Source organism: Paramormyrops kingsleyae, chromosome 15 (genome assembly GCF_048594095.1).
Source record: "Paramormyrops kingsleyae isolate MSU_618 chromosome 15, PKINGS_0.4, whole genome shotgun sequence".
In the NCBI taxonomy this organism is placed as follows: domain Eukaryota; kingdom Metazoa; phylum Chordata; class Actinopteri; order Osteoglossiformes; family Mormyridae; genus Paramormyrops; species Paramormyrops kingsleyae.
This window is the reverse complement of record NC_132811.1, coordinates 1,734,240-1,751,423: the sequence shown is the minus strand read 5'-3', so window position 1 is coordinate 1,751,423 and position 17,184 is coordinate 1,734,240. Positions and strand designations below refer to the sequence as shown.

Here is a 17,184-nt window from a genome sequence, read left to right as displayed (position 1 = left end):
TGTGTGTGTGTCTGTGCGTGTGGGTGTGTGTGTGTGTGTGTCTGTATGTGCGTGTGTGTCTGTGCGTGTGTGTCGGTGTGTGTGTGTGTGTGTGCGTGTGTCTGTGTGTGTGTGTGTGTGCGTGTGGGTGTGTGTGTGTCGGTGTGTGTGTTTTTATGTGTGTGGGTGTGTGTGTGTGTCTGTGTGTGCGCGTGTGTGTCTGTGTGTGTGTGCGTGTGCGTGTGTGTCTGCGTGTGTGTCTGTGTGTCTGTGTGTGCGTGTGTGTCTGTGTCTGAGTGTGTGTCTGTGTGTGCGTGTGTGTCTGTGTCTGAGTGTGTGTCTGTGTGTCTGTGTGCCTTGCGAAAGGTCGGCTTGCTGTCCCGGGCGTAGCCCAGCTTGTTGCCCTGCGCTGCTCCAGTCCCCTGTGACCTGACGCAGGATAAGTGGCTAGTAGGAGAAGGATGGATGAAGAAACTGAGACAGGCATGAGTGCCAAGAAATACAGGACTGCTGAATGTCAGTATCTAGCAGGTCCCAGTTCAGGGTGTAGCTGTGAGGGATTAGCATACCCAGCGTGTGTCCAGCGTGTGTCCTGCGTGTGTCCAGCGTGTGTCCTGCGTGTGTCCAGCGTGTGTCCTGCGTGTGTCCAATGTGTGTCCAGCGTGTGTCCATTGTGTGTCCAGCATGTGTCCAGCGTGTGTCTAGCTTTGTGCGAAGCTCATCATAGGTTCGTCCTCACCAGGCAAATGCATATGCAAATATGCTAGAAGGATGGTTGGACCAAATGTGTGCTGAATCATTCAGAGATGAATTGAGTTGACAGTTTACATTATCAATAATATAGCAATGAATGCAATGAACTTTGCATTCAATATTTTTTGAAAATGAATATAAAGTCATATTAAATCAAATAATTCATTAATTGAGTTTGCACGCTTTTTGATGCTTTCTAATAGCCATGTGTGAGTAATGTTCATCCACAATCTCACACCATAAAGAGTCCTGGAATGTTCATGTCGACAAATGACAAGCTAAAGCAGCCTGTTTTTCCGTTATGTTCACTGTCAAATTGTCCCTTTGTCATGGAAATGCTTCTATAATTCCATCTTTATGAAGCTTTTATTGGAAACTCCATGCTGTTCCAGTGTGTTAAACCTGAAATATGACAACAAAAGCAGTTGCTGATCCAGGGAATTTAGATCTAAAAGAGCTAAGTGGGTGAAGCATAAGCTTGGAAGGATCTGGGCGAATTACACCAGCCCTTAACATGTGCTCCTCAAAGCTGAGCTCCACAACGCGCAGATGAAATAAAGCCTAAAAAATCTTAGTGGTCGTGTAAGATGGATGGAGGGGGTCAGGACGTCTTTCCTGCGGCAGTGTTGTTACAGCTGCTGCAATGCTGCCTGACCGTCGTGGCTGTTAAAATACGCCCGTCTCTCGCGTAGGTGCTGTGGAGCTGACTGCTGTGGTCCCCTCACTCTGGGCTCTCTGACTGCTGTGGTCCCCTCACTCTGGGCTCTCTGACTGCTGTGGTCCCCTCACTCTGGGCTCTCTGACTGCTGTGGTCCCCTCACTCTGGGCTCTCTGACTCCTGTGGTCCCCTCACTCTGGGCTCTCTGACTGCTGTGGTCCCCTCACTCTGGGCTCTCTGACTGCTGTGGTCCTCTCACTCTGGGCTCTCTGACTGCTGTGGTCCCCTCACTCTGGGCTCTCTGACTGCTGTGGTCCCCTCACTCTGGGCTCTCTGACTGCTGTGGTCCCCTCACTCTGAGCTCTCTGACTGCTGTGGTCCCCTCACTCTGGGCTCTCTGACTGCTGTGGTCCCCTCACTCTGGGCTCTCTGACTCCTGTGGTCCCCTCACTCTGGGCTCTCTGACTGCTGTGGTCCCCTCACTCTGGGCTCTCTGACTGCTGTGGTCCTCTCACTCTGGGCTCTCTGACTGCTGTGGTCCCCTCACTCTGGGCTCTCTGACTGCTGTGGTCCCCTCACTCTGGGCTCTCTGACTGCTGTGGTCCCCTCACTCTGGGCTCTCTGACTGCTGTGGTCCGCTCACTCTGGGCTCTCTGACTGCTGTGGTCCCCTCACTCTGAGCTCTCTGACTGCTGTGGTCCCCTCACTCTGGGCTCGCTGACTGCTGTGGTCCCCTCACTCTGGGCTCTCTGACTGCTGTGGTCCCCTCACTCTGGGCTCGTGTCAGTCAGCCTGTGCTTCCGCATGTTCTCCGCAGGTTTCCTCCAGGTACTCTGGTTCCCCCAGTCCAACAACATGCTGAGGTTAACTGGAGTTGCCAAATTGCCTATAAGTGTGAATGTCTGGTGCCCCATCCTGGGTTATTCCCTGCCTTTTGCCAGACCCAATCCCCCCCCCCAGCCCTCAATAGGATAAGCGGTTACAGAGAGTGGATAGATGGACCCCACATTAAGCCGTTTCATATTAACCGTATTGATATAGTAGGTGCATCATTGGCTGGGTCTGGATTAACTTGCGGTTGGGTCTGCATCCAGATGACAGGTGACAGGCCTGCTTGCCGGTCTTCACTGTGCCCTTCTTGTCAGCAAGTTCCTCTGCTTCTAGCTCAGTGCCCCAGAAGCTCTGACTCTGCCCAGCTGGCACTGGCCTGTAGCGGCTTGGCAGCCGTGAGAGTCCGCACTCCCCCCTGACGACTCTGGCTGGGGGGGTCCCTCTCAGCCCAGACTCTCTCCCAGTCAGGCATTGTGTCACCAGCTGATCTTTCCCCCTGATTGCAGAGCTGGTCAACCTCAGGGCCTGGATGTTGCACACGGGCCGCTGTCTCTTTAGTGTAGGATTTTGGCTGAACCTTAGCCAACTAACACTGGGCCAGCGGCTACGGGACTGAACACCCGACTGCGATTTAGAAGGAATGACTCCAGTTGCAGAAGAGCTGGTTGTGAAAGTGTGGATGGTGTCTCAGAGCAGGACACCTCTATAGAGAGTCACCCTGGAGCTGCAGAAAACTCAGACCTATTCGACTCACCTGCTGCATGTCTTAGGTTTTCATGTACAATAACTGTGATTGGAATTAAAATTGCATTAATATCTGTTGCCAATTCATCTTAGGGAGAGAACAGAAGCAACAGTGAAGTCCCAGAAAAGAACCAGTGTGAGTCAGTTAAAATGGATACTTTACTGCAGGGGTGGGTAATCTTATCCAGAAAGGGCCGCTGTGTATGCAGATTTTTTCAACTCCATAGTTAGATTAATAATTAGAGGACTGATTGGCTAAAGAGTACTCACACTTGGGTTTGAACAGCTGACCTAAAGGTTATCTGAAAAACCTATCCCGGTACTGGCTCCCAGTGAGCCGGGAACCTATCCCAGTACTGGCTCCCAGGGGACACTGTGGATGGGATTCCAATTTATACCTGCTAGTCAAGTTTTGAAATACTTTTCTTCAGTATTATACAACAAATTCAAAATAAACTGCAGTGCAAGTTTAGCAAATATATTTATAAGTGGCCTGGTTCTGCTTAGCCTAGAGTTCTTTTATCATATGTTATTATTTTATTATCTATCTATCTATCTATCTACTGTATCTATCTATCTATCTATCTATCTATATATTATTTGTTACTGATAGTAGTGTTTTTACTGTTTATTGTTAGGGATAGACCTCGTATTGTGGTATAATGAGTGATGTGTGGACTCTGTACTGCAAACAAAATTTACCTCCGGGTACCAATGAAGTAACTTGAACTTGAACTTGATCCGTGAACCTTCACTTGAGCCTGCTGCCTTTTGCCCACCGCATGTCTGTTAGCCTGAACCTTTCCCCCGGGCTTCATTGTGCAAACTCTCGCCTACGTGATGCTGTCAGCTATTCACTCTTTGACTTCCCGCTGATGCTCTGCTTTGGTCTCCCAGATCGCTTCCTACATGAGTGCGGTGAACGATATCTACAACAAGGCAGACTTTGACGGCATCCGACTGATAAACTTCAAAGTGAAATCCCTTAGCGTAAGGAACGGACAGTCTTTCACTGACATCCAGCCATGACTATGACAAGTAATAATGTTTATATGTTATTTGAGTACAAGTACAGTTTAACTGGCCACAGTTTATTGATTTTTTTGTCTATCCTGTGAACTCTCACAATGATTTTTCTGTAAGAACACATTTTTTTCCTGTCCACACAGGTGTTTACCATGCATGTTTAGGTGTAGTTCTGCTTCACAGAGTGATCTTTCCTTCAGGTCCTCACTGAGGAAGATGCCTCCAGCGCGATCTCCCAGCGCTTTATTGGCCCAGAGAGGCTCCTGAGCCTTTTCTCAGAAATGACCTGGGGGAACTACTGCCTGTCCTACCTGCTGACTGACCGTGACTATAGCGGGGTGCTGGGACTGGCCTGGGAGGGGAGGCCGGGTGAGGCTCGCCCATCGTCACGGCAGCATGCTGTCCGACTGCAGTTTGAGTTATGTAACAATGTAACAATGTCACATCTCATATTTAAGAATAGAGAAGACCAAACAAGCCTCTCTATAAGACAATGTGTGACATCTGATGTGTAAGAGCCCATGGGAGTTTTACTTACACAAAAATGTTCTGAGGGCAGAAGGAAAAATAATTGGTTAAGAGAGATAACCAATCAGATTGAAGAGGAGGTGGGTCCAAACAAGATATCTGATTGGTTGCACCCACCTCCTCTCAATACTTGGGCCAGCCTTCTCTACAGTCTGATTGTTTATCTCTCTGAACCAATCATTTTTCCCTCAGAACATCTTTGTGTAAGTAAAGCTTCCATGGGCTCTTACACATCAGATGTCACACATTGTCTTATAGAGAGGCTTGTTTTGTCTTCTCTATTCTTAAATATGAGGTGTGACATTGTTACAGAGTCTAGACTGTACATGAATAGAATCACTCAGGATTTCCATCTGCTTTGAACTACATTCCTGGGGGGGTTTAATATAATCAGTTGTGGAGAGGGTGGGAAAACAGCATCTGGAGATTTATTTTAAAGATCGATAAAATGCACAACAGTTAACAGTAACTCAGACAGGGTTTGTTTGATTACTTTAGCTATATTTGAGAGCATTTTAATATTATCATTTTATATTAGCTATATTTTAAAATTGAACCTAATAACTACTTAAACTGATGGACTTAATTTCTTTATACATCTTTAATGATGCTGCATAGTAATTATAACACAGTTTGCTATTTGCCAGAATGCAAACTGTATTCCATGAATATAGTGAAAGTTCCCCTTGGACTCGGCCGTCAAAGTCGTCCTGCCCTATGGGATGTTTGCTGTGGTACGAGGTTCATTTAGAAGCACGTGTTTTATAGAAACCAGTGACTCCGTGGGCAGGGTTTGAAGTTGGTTGTATGAGCAAGGAATCATCGGCCATAAGGGATGCCTGAACATTTTAAGTGTTTGATGCAAAATATGAAGAACCACAACTGGTTCCCATGAAAAATGGGTCCTGCTAGTTTTTGTATTTCTGTGCAATTGATCTACACACTACCTGAACGTTTCATTCCAAGGTCTTTCAGGATTTCCTCACTATGTACAAAATGCTGGCATTGTGTTGCAGGAGGAAGAATTGACAATGTGTGATCCCTTCGTAGGTTAATGCCAATCAAACTTCCCAGGTTAATGCCAATCAAACTTCCCAGGTTAATGCCAATCAAACTTCCCAGGGCTGGTCACAAAGTCTCCTCTGTGATATTTCCTCTGGGGGGGAGGGGGGGGGCTGTTCTAGCACAACTCTGAGCCACTTGCATGCTGCCATCTCATTGGATGCTGAACTGCAAATGATTGGATAATCTGAGGGGTGTGAGTCTGCTGATGTGACGGGGGTGGGGCAATGCACTGGGAGTACCGCCCTACATTCCAAAACTCACTAGCACAGTGCAAGTTACCATGGTGAAGGATTATGTTATGGTATTGTGATTCCTGTGCACACAGAAATGCAAAAGCACACTATTATCTAATTCTGACAGATGCTATAATCTAGGGCATAACTAATGCTCTGATAGTCACTAAACATACATACATGCATAGCAATAACAGACTGAAATGTTCAGGAACATGCTTCCTGTTTAACATTCCTTTGACTTAGGGCATAATGTGCGGCAATGCAAATAATTCCTAGTATGCGAGCCCTTGGACAGGACCCTCTTTGTGAAGGGGGATCCATAGCTGCCCTTGTGATTAAACATACCATCACAGCTGGGAAACAGCAATTGCTGGTCATGCTGGAATATAAACAAGGCTGGGCCTCTCCGCAGGAAAAGGGGAACAGTTATTATTCTGCTCTCTCTTTAAAATCCAGGGCGTACCCACAAGCTACTGTTGCACGCTAAACTTAATGTTTGAGTTAAAAGCACAACTTTTCATTAAATACCCCTCTCTTTGGAACTCACTTTATTATTTTCAAATCATAATTTTTTTTCTTGTTCTTTTTTTTTTTGAGTCGCAGTGACAATGTGCAGTCGCATGTTTATTGAAAGTGAACATAAGGAACTGTCCTGCTCACGCTCGGGCACGGGGCGGTGAAGCAGCACGGGAGCCGGGAAATCGGGTGAATGAGGGATTTCATTAAGAAACGGCAAGGAACACGATACACCATAAAAGGACGGACGTTAATGACCGGACTGGGTAAACATACTTTAACGCGGAGTTAAATACACTGGACTAATCAACAACAACGAGAAACAGCTGGTAACACAGGGATTCCACACGAGGTAGATGAGGGGGGTGGCACACGGGAGGAGCGGACGAGCGGGGCATGACAGGAGCAGTTTAATTTAAATCACACAGCTGTTATGGCTTGGCGGCCTAAAGATGGAAAATTCTTTCTCACACTACCAGAATTTCCAAACAAAACACTTAGACACTGACCAGCATCACAAGCTGTGTATGTGGGCAATCATTATAATATATATTTCATAATGTATATGTTATAATGCGTATGTATATGTAATAATAGGCAATCGTTATAATGCATATGTTATAATGCATATGTATATGTAATAATGGGCAAAGACACTAGAAACACTGAAACAAAGATAATAGCGACGTACTGATGATAAAGTCGATGCATGTAAGATTCAAAAACCTCACTGTTCGTTGCCAGTGGTGGGAAGGGATTCTGCACAGTGACAGGATGTGGTCTTGGCCCTTAGAGGCCAATTGTCAGGTGTCTAAAGACACAGAACCCATGTGGCAAGCAGCTCCAGGCCTTACACAATACACAACGTGCCGCTGAAATAAGATTCCTTAGTGATGAATTTAGCTGACCTCTGTCCTGAATTCCTTTGCACTTACAAAGGTAGATAAAAGTGCTTCATTATGTAAGAAATATAAAGTTCTCCAATCATTGTTCCAATCATTGTTCAAGTCATATAAAAGAAAGTCAAAGTCAAGGCATCTTATATTGTCAGCTTCCTATATGTGATGCATGGAGTCATACACTGAGTGGCCTTATAGATCAACATGCAGGATATAGATTACTGCTCCAGCTCACACCAGTCACTCGACCTCACTGGGGAGGCCAGGAAACCTGAAACTTGAGCAAAGGCCTCCCTCAGAGAGCAGCTGATGACTGTGTGCTGACCAGTCTGAAGGGAACCGTCTGGCTGTACAGCTGAACACAGTCCAGCGCACAGTGACACACGTCAGCTTCTCCGTTCAGAGTCACTCTCAGAGCCTCCAGCAGCATGATCATCTGTGGTGCTTCTTAAACACTCACTGATGCCCGTAATTCCATCCATTCACATTGCATGTTGGGGCAGTAAGGATGCATGCTAGCCTATACTAAGAATGACTGACAACAATGAATTTTAGTAACTGATGTATGTTTCTCCAGTAATGATCTTTGGTCTACCCGTTGTAGGAAACGTGGGAGGAATTTGCTCACAGGCCACGAAAATGCAAGATGGCGCGATGACCACTCTGAACACGGGTCTGATCACCCTGCAGAATTATGGCCGCTACCTCACTCCTTGGCATGTGCAGCTCACCCTGGCCCATGAACTGGGCCACAGCCTGGGAGCCCCCGTAAGTGACACACCCCCCCGTAAGTGACACACCCCCCCGTAAGTGAAAAACCCCCCTGTAAGTGACACACCAGCCCGTAAGTGACGGCAGCCCTTGGTAACTCTGGGATTTCTTCCCATAAATGTCATCTTACTTGTAAAGTTTTGTTTCCAAGATCTTTAAGGATCCGTTGCATTCAGCACAGAGGACCAGCTCGCAGTCTGTGTTTATGCCAGTTTTATTTCCTAGCTTGCACTTTACACTTTACCCTGTATTAGCTTCCCCTGTGTAGTCAGACCCCCCCCCCCCCCCAGAACCGTGTGTTTGGAGATGTCTGTCTGCACACTACAGTGGTACTGAGCTGTTATTTTGTTATTCACAAGAATTAAGGAAGGACAAGATTTGTTTCCCCCTTTTTTTGCCACTGACATTGCCATTTAGTACCATGCCCCCCCCCCCCCCCCCAAATTACAGTGCTCCTAACCTGGGGTTGTTTTTGAGTTTAATGACGTACTTCTCCTGATCACACTCAGCGTGCTGGCCTGGGGTCATTATGATTTCAATCAGCGTGTCCACATCTAGCTGTCGGTTCACAATGACGACAATTCACAGTGACGACTGCGACAATGAAGACGGCTCACACTGACGACTGTGACAATGACGACAGCTCACAGTGACGACCGCGACAATGACGACAGCTCACAGTGACGACCGCGACAATGAAGACGGCTCACAGTGACGACTGTGACAATGACGACGGCTCACAGTGACGACTGTGACAATGACGACAGCTCACAGTGACGACTGCGACAATGAAGACGGCTCACAGTGACGACTGTGACAATGACGACGGCTCACAGTGACGATTATGACAATGACGACGGTTCACAAAGACCAGAGAGTGAATCAGGACCCGAGGCCTTCAGCTGAATGTGTGGCTCCAGCTGCTTGCAACAGACATAGAAGGCCGTGTTGTTGTAGCAAATGTGTTTTTTTATGTTATTATTTTTTCCGGTCACTTCTCTGTTCTTTATCTTTCAAATGAGAGCTGTTTTTAACATTTCATTTGTAGCTGTTTTTATTTGTTGGGGTAAAACGCTCAAAGGGATGTTGTTGGTTGCTGTTGGGACTGTAGCTGCATTATATATGATACATCATTCATTTGAAATGAACACGAGCAGAACCTTCCCTTTATGTATTTGACCATCACCCCTGCAAGGCATTCAGCTTTAAAGATGAAAGAATGTAATCATTTAACGGGTTTTAATTTGCAGAATTCCCTACCAGCACAGTCTTGTTGATCGAACCTGTTGATTCTGATCCTGAAGCTTTTTTGTGTTTAAATGCTCACGGGACTTAGAACGGCTGAAAAATGTGAGTGGGTAGGATGGTTATCAAGCGCTGCCAAGCTGAGTTGTAGCCCGTCTGTTCCAGCACGACGAGGGCACTAACTGTGGTAGCCTGGGTTCCACTGACGGTAAAGGCAGGTTCCTCATGTTCCCTCATGCCACCGACGGCCTCCAGGAGAACAACGATAAGTTCTCACCCTGCAGCATCAAGCACATCAGTAGCCTGCTGAGAGTGAAGAAGGACGATTGCTTCGTAGGTGAGGAGCAGTTGGCGAAAGGCCTCGAGTTTAAAGGGAGGTCGCGGGTATCAAAGGCCACTGTACAGTCAGACTTTACATACCTGCACATATATGCATTATAACCTTCATGCTTGTCATGTGTCTCAAGAAAGCGATCAACCGATCTGTGGAAATCTGATAGTGGAGATGGGGGAGCAGTGCGATGTGGGCCACAACGAGACCGACCCGTGCTGTTACAGCGCCAGGGAACGCAAGGGCCTGCGCTGTCACCTGAAACCAGGCCGAATCTGCAGGTGCCTCACCGACGCAGCCGAAAAGCAGCTTAGATCCAGAGATGTGTCAACAAGTGGAGTCAAAACTTTTAAATAAGAACCAGGAGGAGAATTACAGACAGTTACAGACGAGTTACAGACAGTCTGCAGGTTACACGCCAGATCCGTTCCCTAAGTCTGTCTTTAAGTTGAATTTGTAGGTAAGTTGGAAAAGTATTAATACAGTAAATAATTATACGGCAATAATAAAGTAAATACTGAACCCCAAGCGAACAAATGACTGGAGCCGCACAATGTTTTCACTAGCGTCACAAAGTCGTGTGTCCATTCGTTATTATGAACCATTGTATTTAAGCTGAATCTTTAATATCATAGACTCTATGGCTGTCCATTTGTAAGTAGAAGTTGTCCATAAGTCGGACATTCTTATTAACACAGGGACTGCCTGCTTTTAATCAGTGAAGATAAACCGAATCTGTCTGCTAGCATAAAGGTCTCCTTGTGTCTGCTGTGGGTAACATTGTTCCTGCACCAGTTCTCTTCTTCTTTCAGTAGGGAGGTTACAAAGAAACACATCCAGACCTGCCGACGTTACTGTTATTGGGTTTTAGACTTTCTGAGAAATTGTCTCAGAATACTAAATACTGTAAATATATATATTTCATGTGGACCCATTAGCTTATGCATTCCACCCACTTGATGTGGAGGTTCCATCTTCATAAAAAATGATTGCATTTTGTCTAGTCTGAACACAAACACCGTGATGTAATGAGTTCTCTCTGTGATGACTGTGTCCCGTCTGTGATGACTGTGTCCCGTCTGTGATGACTGTGTCCCGTCTGTGATGACTGTATCCCGTCTGTGATACTGTGTCCCGTCTGTGATGACTGTGTCCCGTCTGTGATGACTGTGTCCCGTCTGTGATGACTGTATCCCGTCTGTGATACTGTGTCCCGACTGTGATGACTGTGTCCCGTCTGTGATGACTGTGTCCTGTCTGTGATACTGTGTCCCGTCTGTGATGACTGTCTTGTCTGTCAGTCCCAGTCAGGGTCTGTGCTGTAGCTCCCTCTGCACCTTTACGCCCTACGGCGTGACCTGCGAGGAGGCGTCAGAGTGTCGCCTGCAGACCCGCTGCTCCGGAGCCGCAGCTGCCTGCCCTGCAGCCACCTCCAGGCCGGACATGACGCCCTGTGGCTTGGGAACGCGGGTCTGCCTGCAGGGGGTGAGCGGACAGGCCAGGACACCATCCGCCTCCACTGTCTCCTAAGGCTGTCCTCTAAAGCAGAAATTTATCATGTTCATAGATCAAGCATATAAAACTTTGCCTTTTGACCTTTGAGGATCATACCTCATATGTAGAGTATTATTTTGAGCCAAACGGCTCCCTGGGGAGAGCATGTGTTCAGTAGAATGGGAATGGGAACAAAATAAACAACCAACAATTGAATAAAACATTTCTGGAGTGGGTCAAAGATATGTGAAGAATCTGTGGAGTATTTGTCAGTCACATTGTTTCCACTGCGCCAGTGACTCTGTGTGAATGTGGCCCGCTGTTTCCTCACCAGGAGTGCTCACAGTCGGTGTGTACCAAGCACAGCATGGAGCAGTGTGACTGTCCCACAGACTCCATGAGTGAGCGATGCTACATGTGCTGCCAGCAGCCCGGTACAGTCCCTCTCGTCTGCTCCACTATACTCACATGTGCTGCCAGCAGCCCAGTACAGTCCCTCTCGTCTGCTCCACTATACTCACATGTGCTGCCAGCAGCCCAGTACAGTCCCTCTCGTCTGCTCCACTATACTCACATGTGCTGCCAGCAGCCCAGTACAGTCCCTCTCGTCTGCTCCACTATACTCACATGTGCTGCCAGCAGCCGGTACAGTCCCTCTCGTCTGCTCCACTATACTCACATGTGCTGCCAGCAGCCCGGTACAGTCCCTCTCGCCTGCTCCACTATACTCACATGTGCTGCCAGCAGCCCGGTACAGTCCCTCTCGTCTGCTCCACTATACTCAGATGTGCTGCCAGCAGCCCGGTACAGTCCCTCTCGTCTGCTCCACTATACTCACATGTGCTGCCAGCAGCCTGGTACAGTCCCTCTCGTCTGCTCCACTATACTCACATGTGCTGCCAGCAGCCCGGTACAGTCCCTCTCGCCTGCTCCACTATACTCACATGTGCTGCCAGCAGCCCGGTACAGTCCCTCTCGCCTGCTCCACTATACTCACATGTGCTGCCAGCAGCCCAGTACACTTCCTCCCGTCATCTCCACTATATTCATATTTGCTGCCAGCTTCCCGGTACATTTCCTCCCGTCTACCCCACTATACTCACATGTGCTGCCAGCAGCCCGGTATAGTCACTCCAATATGCTCCACTATACTCACATGTGCTGCCAGCAGACCGGTACAGTGCCTCTGGTCTACTCCGCTATACTCACATGTGCTGCCAGCACAATGTAATCCGCATTCACAGAAGCTCTTGAAGGAACATGGATGTATTTGTGATGCTTTTTATGTAGTACACAAAGCGTTGGTTTCAGATTCTGTAAAAATACAGAGCAGAATAAATTTTATTCAAACTCATATCTATATCATAATTCCATATCCATTGATAGTTTTTAGTTAATTAAGCAAAAGTCATCCATCCATCCAGTTTCCGTACCTGCTTGTCATATTCGGGGTGCCAACTCATCGCAGGGCACACTCACACACCAGTCACTCACACACGCACATCTATGGGCAATTTGATGACTCCAATTAACATCAGCATGTTTTTGGAATGTTGGGGGAAACCAGAGGAAATCCCACAAGGACATGGGGAGAACAAGCAAACTCCACACACATGGAGCCATGGCAGAGACCCAGAGCTGCACCAGTGTGCTGCCCCAGTAAAAGTTAAAGTAAAATATAAAAAATGTCTTTCAACAGCATTTGTAATGAACTGAAGGTCAATTTTGCAATATATTGTGGCGTGTTGATGATCTGCATCTGTTGTCAGACAGTTGATGGTTCACATCCCGTGTGGTGTGTAGTACTGTCACACTGGGTCACATCCCGTGTGGTGTGCAGTACTGTCACACTGGGTCACATCCCGTGTGGTGTGCAGTAGTATTGTCACACTGGGTCACATCCCGTGTGGTGTGCAGTACTGTCACACTGGGTCACATCCCATGTGGTGTGCAGTACTGTCACACTGGGCCCCTGAGTGAGGCCCTTGAGCCCAGTTGTGTCAGGGACAGACTGCCCCGGCTCTCTGAATTGGGTGATGCTTTGAATAAAAGCATCTGATACATAAATCATTGTATCAGGAATAATTTCCCTTTTATTATAATTTTGTCATAAATTCAGATGCAGAACATTGAGCAGCTCCGTTCTGCTTGACTGCAGGCAGCCTCCGGACGTGTGCGAGCACCACGTCTTCAGTCCTGCAGCGGTTCTTCCAGCACAGCCGCCTGCCGCTGGTACCAGGTGCTGCCTGCTCCGACAAGAAGGGCTTCTGCGACAAATTCCACGTATGCCGCTTGCTGGACGCCGACGGCCCCCTCGCCCGTCTTAAGAACTCCTTCTTGCACCTGAATGAATTTGATGACATATCCGACTGGATGAAGGTTTGTCGTGCGAGGGGCTGGGGACCATTTTCGCTCTGCTCCATGTGTGCAGACGAAAGCGACTTATCAGATGTGCTGCTTGGTGCAGCGTGTACCCAAAAAACATCCTGTCTCGGCACACCCTACACTAAATCCCATAACCAGCTTCGAACATTATATCTGTAAAAAAACATGTTAGACTAATCATGCCACAGAGGGCTATGAAGCATTGTGTTTCACTTCTTACATAATAATGACTTCACTGCTGTCATGTGACACTGTTTCCCCCAAGGTTTGGCTGCAAGCTTTTCCCATGATGGCCTTCATTAGGTCATGGGAGTTTTACTTAATGAAAAATGATTAGTTCAGAGAGATAACAAATCAGATGGTAAAGGAGGTGGGACCAGTCATTCAGACGTCTTATTCCCACCTCCTCTACAATCTGATTGGTTATCTCTCTGAACCAGTCATTCAGACGTCTTATTCCCACCTCCTCTACAATCTGATTGGTTATCTCTCTGAACCAGTCATTCAGACGTCTTATTCCCACCTCCTCTACAATCTGATTGGTTATCTCTCTGAACCAGTCATTCAGATGTCTTATTCCCACCTCCTCTACAATCTGATTGGTTATCTCTCTGAACCAGTCATTCAGACGTCTTATTCCCACCTCCTCTACAATCTGATTGGTTATCTCTCTGAACCAGTCATTCAGACGTCTTATTCCCACCTCCTCTACAATCTGATTGGTTATCTCTCTGAACCAGTCATTCAGACGTCTTATTCCCACCTCCTCTAGTTGCTCGGATCCACCTCCTCTACAATCTGATTGGTTATCTCTCTGAACCAGTCATTTTTCTTTCTGCCTGCAGAACATTTATGTATAAGTAAAACTCCCATGAGTCCTTCGTTAGCATCGTCCTCAAAGGTCAAAGTATCTTTTATTGTGGACTTCAGATGTATGATGCATGGGGTCATAAACTGGGGTGAAAAATATCATTCTTGTTGGTCACAGAACAAGTGATGATGTAAAAAACAGAATATACACATTGAAACATGGGCATTAAGACGTGGACCAAAGAAATATAGTTAACCTAATAGATGGGGAAGTTTGCTATGGAAGCAGAATGTACAATAAATAAAGTTAAGAAGTTATTAGTCCATTAATCAGACCCCGTACCAGCCTAGGAGGGACCAGACAGTTCATCAGTTAAATAGTCTGAGGAAAAAAGCTGTTTTTAAGCCTCTGAGCTTATGTGGTGCTCCTGTTCCACGTGGAACATGTTCTGTTCTCAACTATACATTCTCTATAGGCAATTAGTCATGCATGCATCCATGTTCTGTATCTAGTTGTCCTATGCAGGATCGCGGGGGTCCGGGGTCTATCCCAGAAGGTACAGGGAAGGGAATAACCCTGGATGGGGCTTCCACCCCATTGCAAGGGATGCACAACATTCACACCTGCACAATATCTGGCAACCGCAGTTCACCTCAGCATGTTATTGTAATGGGACCGGAGCGGAGACTCGAAACCTGGTCCTAGATGTGTGAGGCACTAGTGCCTCTTTATTGTTCAGGTATCACCGTGGCTCATACTGAATGGCCGCACCCCTCATCTCGGCTGTTCGTGGTCTAGCCTCCTGCTGAATGGCCGCACCCCTCATTTCGGCTGTTCGTGGTCTAGCCTCCTGCTGAATGGCCGCACCCCTCATTTCGGCTGTTCGTGGTGTAGCCTCGTGCTGAATGGCCGCTCCCCTCATTTCGGCTGTTCGTGGTCTAGCCTCGTGCTGAATGGCCGCTCCCCTCATTTCGGCTGTTCGTGGTGTAGCCTCGTGATGAATGGCCGCTCCCCTCATTTCGGCTGTTCGTGGTGTAGCCTCGTGCTGAATGGCCGCTCCTCTCATTCGGCTGTTCGTGGTGTAGCCTCATGCTGAATGGCCGCTCCTCTCATTTGGCTGTTCGTGGTGTAGCCTCATGATGAATGGCCGCTCCCCTCATTTCGGCTGTTCTCTTTCCCAGGTGCACTGGTGGGCTATCCTGCTGGCCATCCTCACTCTGTCGACTGTCACCGCGGGGACTGCCTTCTTCTTTGGGAGGGAGGCCTGATGAGTTAGATGTCGCCCCAGGATTATACGGACCGTACTGATGGCCGCCGGCGCGGTCACTACTCTGAGCCCAAATCTCTCACAGGATCACGCTTTCTGTTTACCTGTTCCATTGCTTTTGTCAATACTAAACTTTCAGTCCATTTCCTCTCTGTAGTTAAGTAAATAGCACTGATTTGGAAAATGGATTACATTGAAAAAAAACATAGAAGTTTCCTGGATGTTGTATATAGATTAATCAGATTAGCTCTGGTTTAATGTAGCTTGCTCTCTGTGTGAGCAAGTGTGAGCCTCAATATTCCTCAGGGTCGCCGTTGTTCTGACAGTGAGGTATCAGCATGATTCAATTGCTGACATTCAGTCCTATAAAAGCTTGGAAAAAAATAAAACAGGACAATCAGGCCATAAATGGCACTGTGTGTGGTTTCATTGGCTAGTTTTGGCTGGCTTATGAACAGGCATATTCATACTCAGCTGGTTAAAGCAATGAATGAATGTTCCTCAGATCTTCTCAACACAAGCATGAAACCTCAGGTTTCTCCCTCTTGCTCCTGGTCCTCCTGCCATTTGTAGCTCAGCTAGTGGAGGATATAATGTCTTATGCTCTTAAACACAGAACAGCTGGACAGATCTGCACTGTGTGGGGAATCAAATGAAGACACCACCCAGTACAGCTGGACAGATCTGCACTGTGTGGGGAATCAAATGAAGACACCACCCAGTACAGCTGGACAGATCTGCACTGTGTGGGGAATCAAATGAAGATACCACCCAGTACAGCTGGACAGATCTTCAGTGTGGGGAATCAAATGAAGACACCACCCAGTACAACTGGACAGATCTGCACTGTGTGGGGAATCAAATGAAGACACCACCCAGTACAGCTGGACAAATCTGCACTGTGTGGGGAATCAAATGAAGACACCACCCAGTACAGCTGGACAGATCTGCACTGTGTGGGGAATCAAATGAAGACACCACCCAGTACAACTGGACAGATCTGTACTGTGTGGGGAATCAAATGAAGACACCACCCAGTACAACTGGACAGATCTGCACTGTGTGGGGAATCAAATGAAGACACCACCCAGTACAACTGGACAGATCTGCACTGTGTGGGGAATCAAATGAAGACACCACCCAGTACAGCTGGACAGATCTGCACTGTGTGGGGAATCAAATGAAGACACCACCCAGTACAGCTGGACAGATCTGCACTGTGTGGGGAATCAAATGAAGACACCACCCAGTACAGCTGGACAGATCTGCACTGTGTGGGGAATCAAATGAAGACACCACCCAGTACAGCTGGACAGATCTGCACTGTGTGGGGAATCAAATGAAGACACCACCCAGTACAGCTGGACAGATCTGTACTGTGTGGGGAATCAAATGAAGACACCACCCAGTACTGCTGGACAGATCTGCACTGTGTGGGGAATCAAATGAAGACACCACCCAGTACAGCTGGACAGATCTGCACTGTGTGGGGAATCAAATGAAGACACCACCCAGTACAGCTGGACAGATCTGCACTGTGTGGGGAATCAAATGAAGACACCACCCAGTACAGCTGGACAGATCTGCACTGTGTGGGGAATCAAATGAAGACACCACCCAGTACAGCTGGACAGATCTGTACTGT

General features: G+C 47.4%; 1 protein-coding gene across 2 annotated transcripts in view; it reads left to right on the top strand.

Moving 5' to 3' along the window:
- The window catches only part of LOC111860388 (disintegrin and metalloproteinase domain-containing protein 10), a 29,798-nt gene extending 13,850 nt beyond the window's left edge, over positions 1–15,948 (top strand). For both annotated transcript variants that reach the window (XM_072699456.1, XM_072699455.1), the window contains exons 7-15: positions 3,863–3,955; positions 4,192–4,360; positions 7,840–8,003; positions 9,417–9,588; positions 9,719–9,863; positions 10,884–11,067; positions 11,411–11,510; positions 13,235–13,455; positions 15,454–15,948. In XM_072699456.1, coding sequence (XP_072555557.1) covers positions 3,863–3,955; positions 4,192–4,360; positions 7,840–8,003; positions 9,417–9,588; positions 9,719–9,863; positions 10,884–11,067; positions 11,411–11,510; positions 13,235–13,455; positions 15,454–15,540 — 1,335 coding nt within the window. In that variant the 3' untranslated portion in view covers positions 15,541–15,948. The remainder of the gene's footprint in view (positions 1–3,862; positions 3,956–4,191; positions 4,361–7,839; positions 8,004–9,416; positions 9,589–9,718; positions 9,864–10,883; positions 11,068–11,410; positions 11,511–13,234; positions 13,456–15,453) is intronic.
- The last annotated feature ends 1,236 nt before the right edge of the window (positions 15,949–17,184 follow it).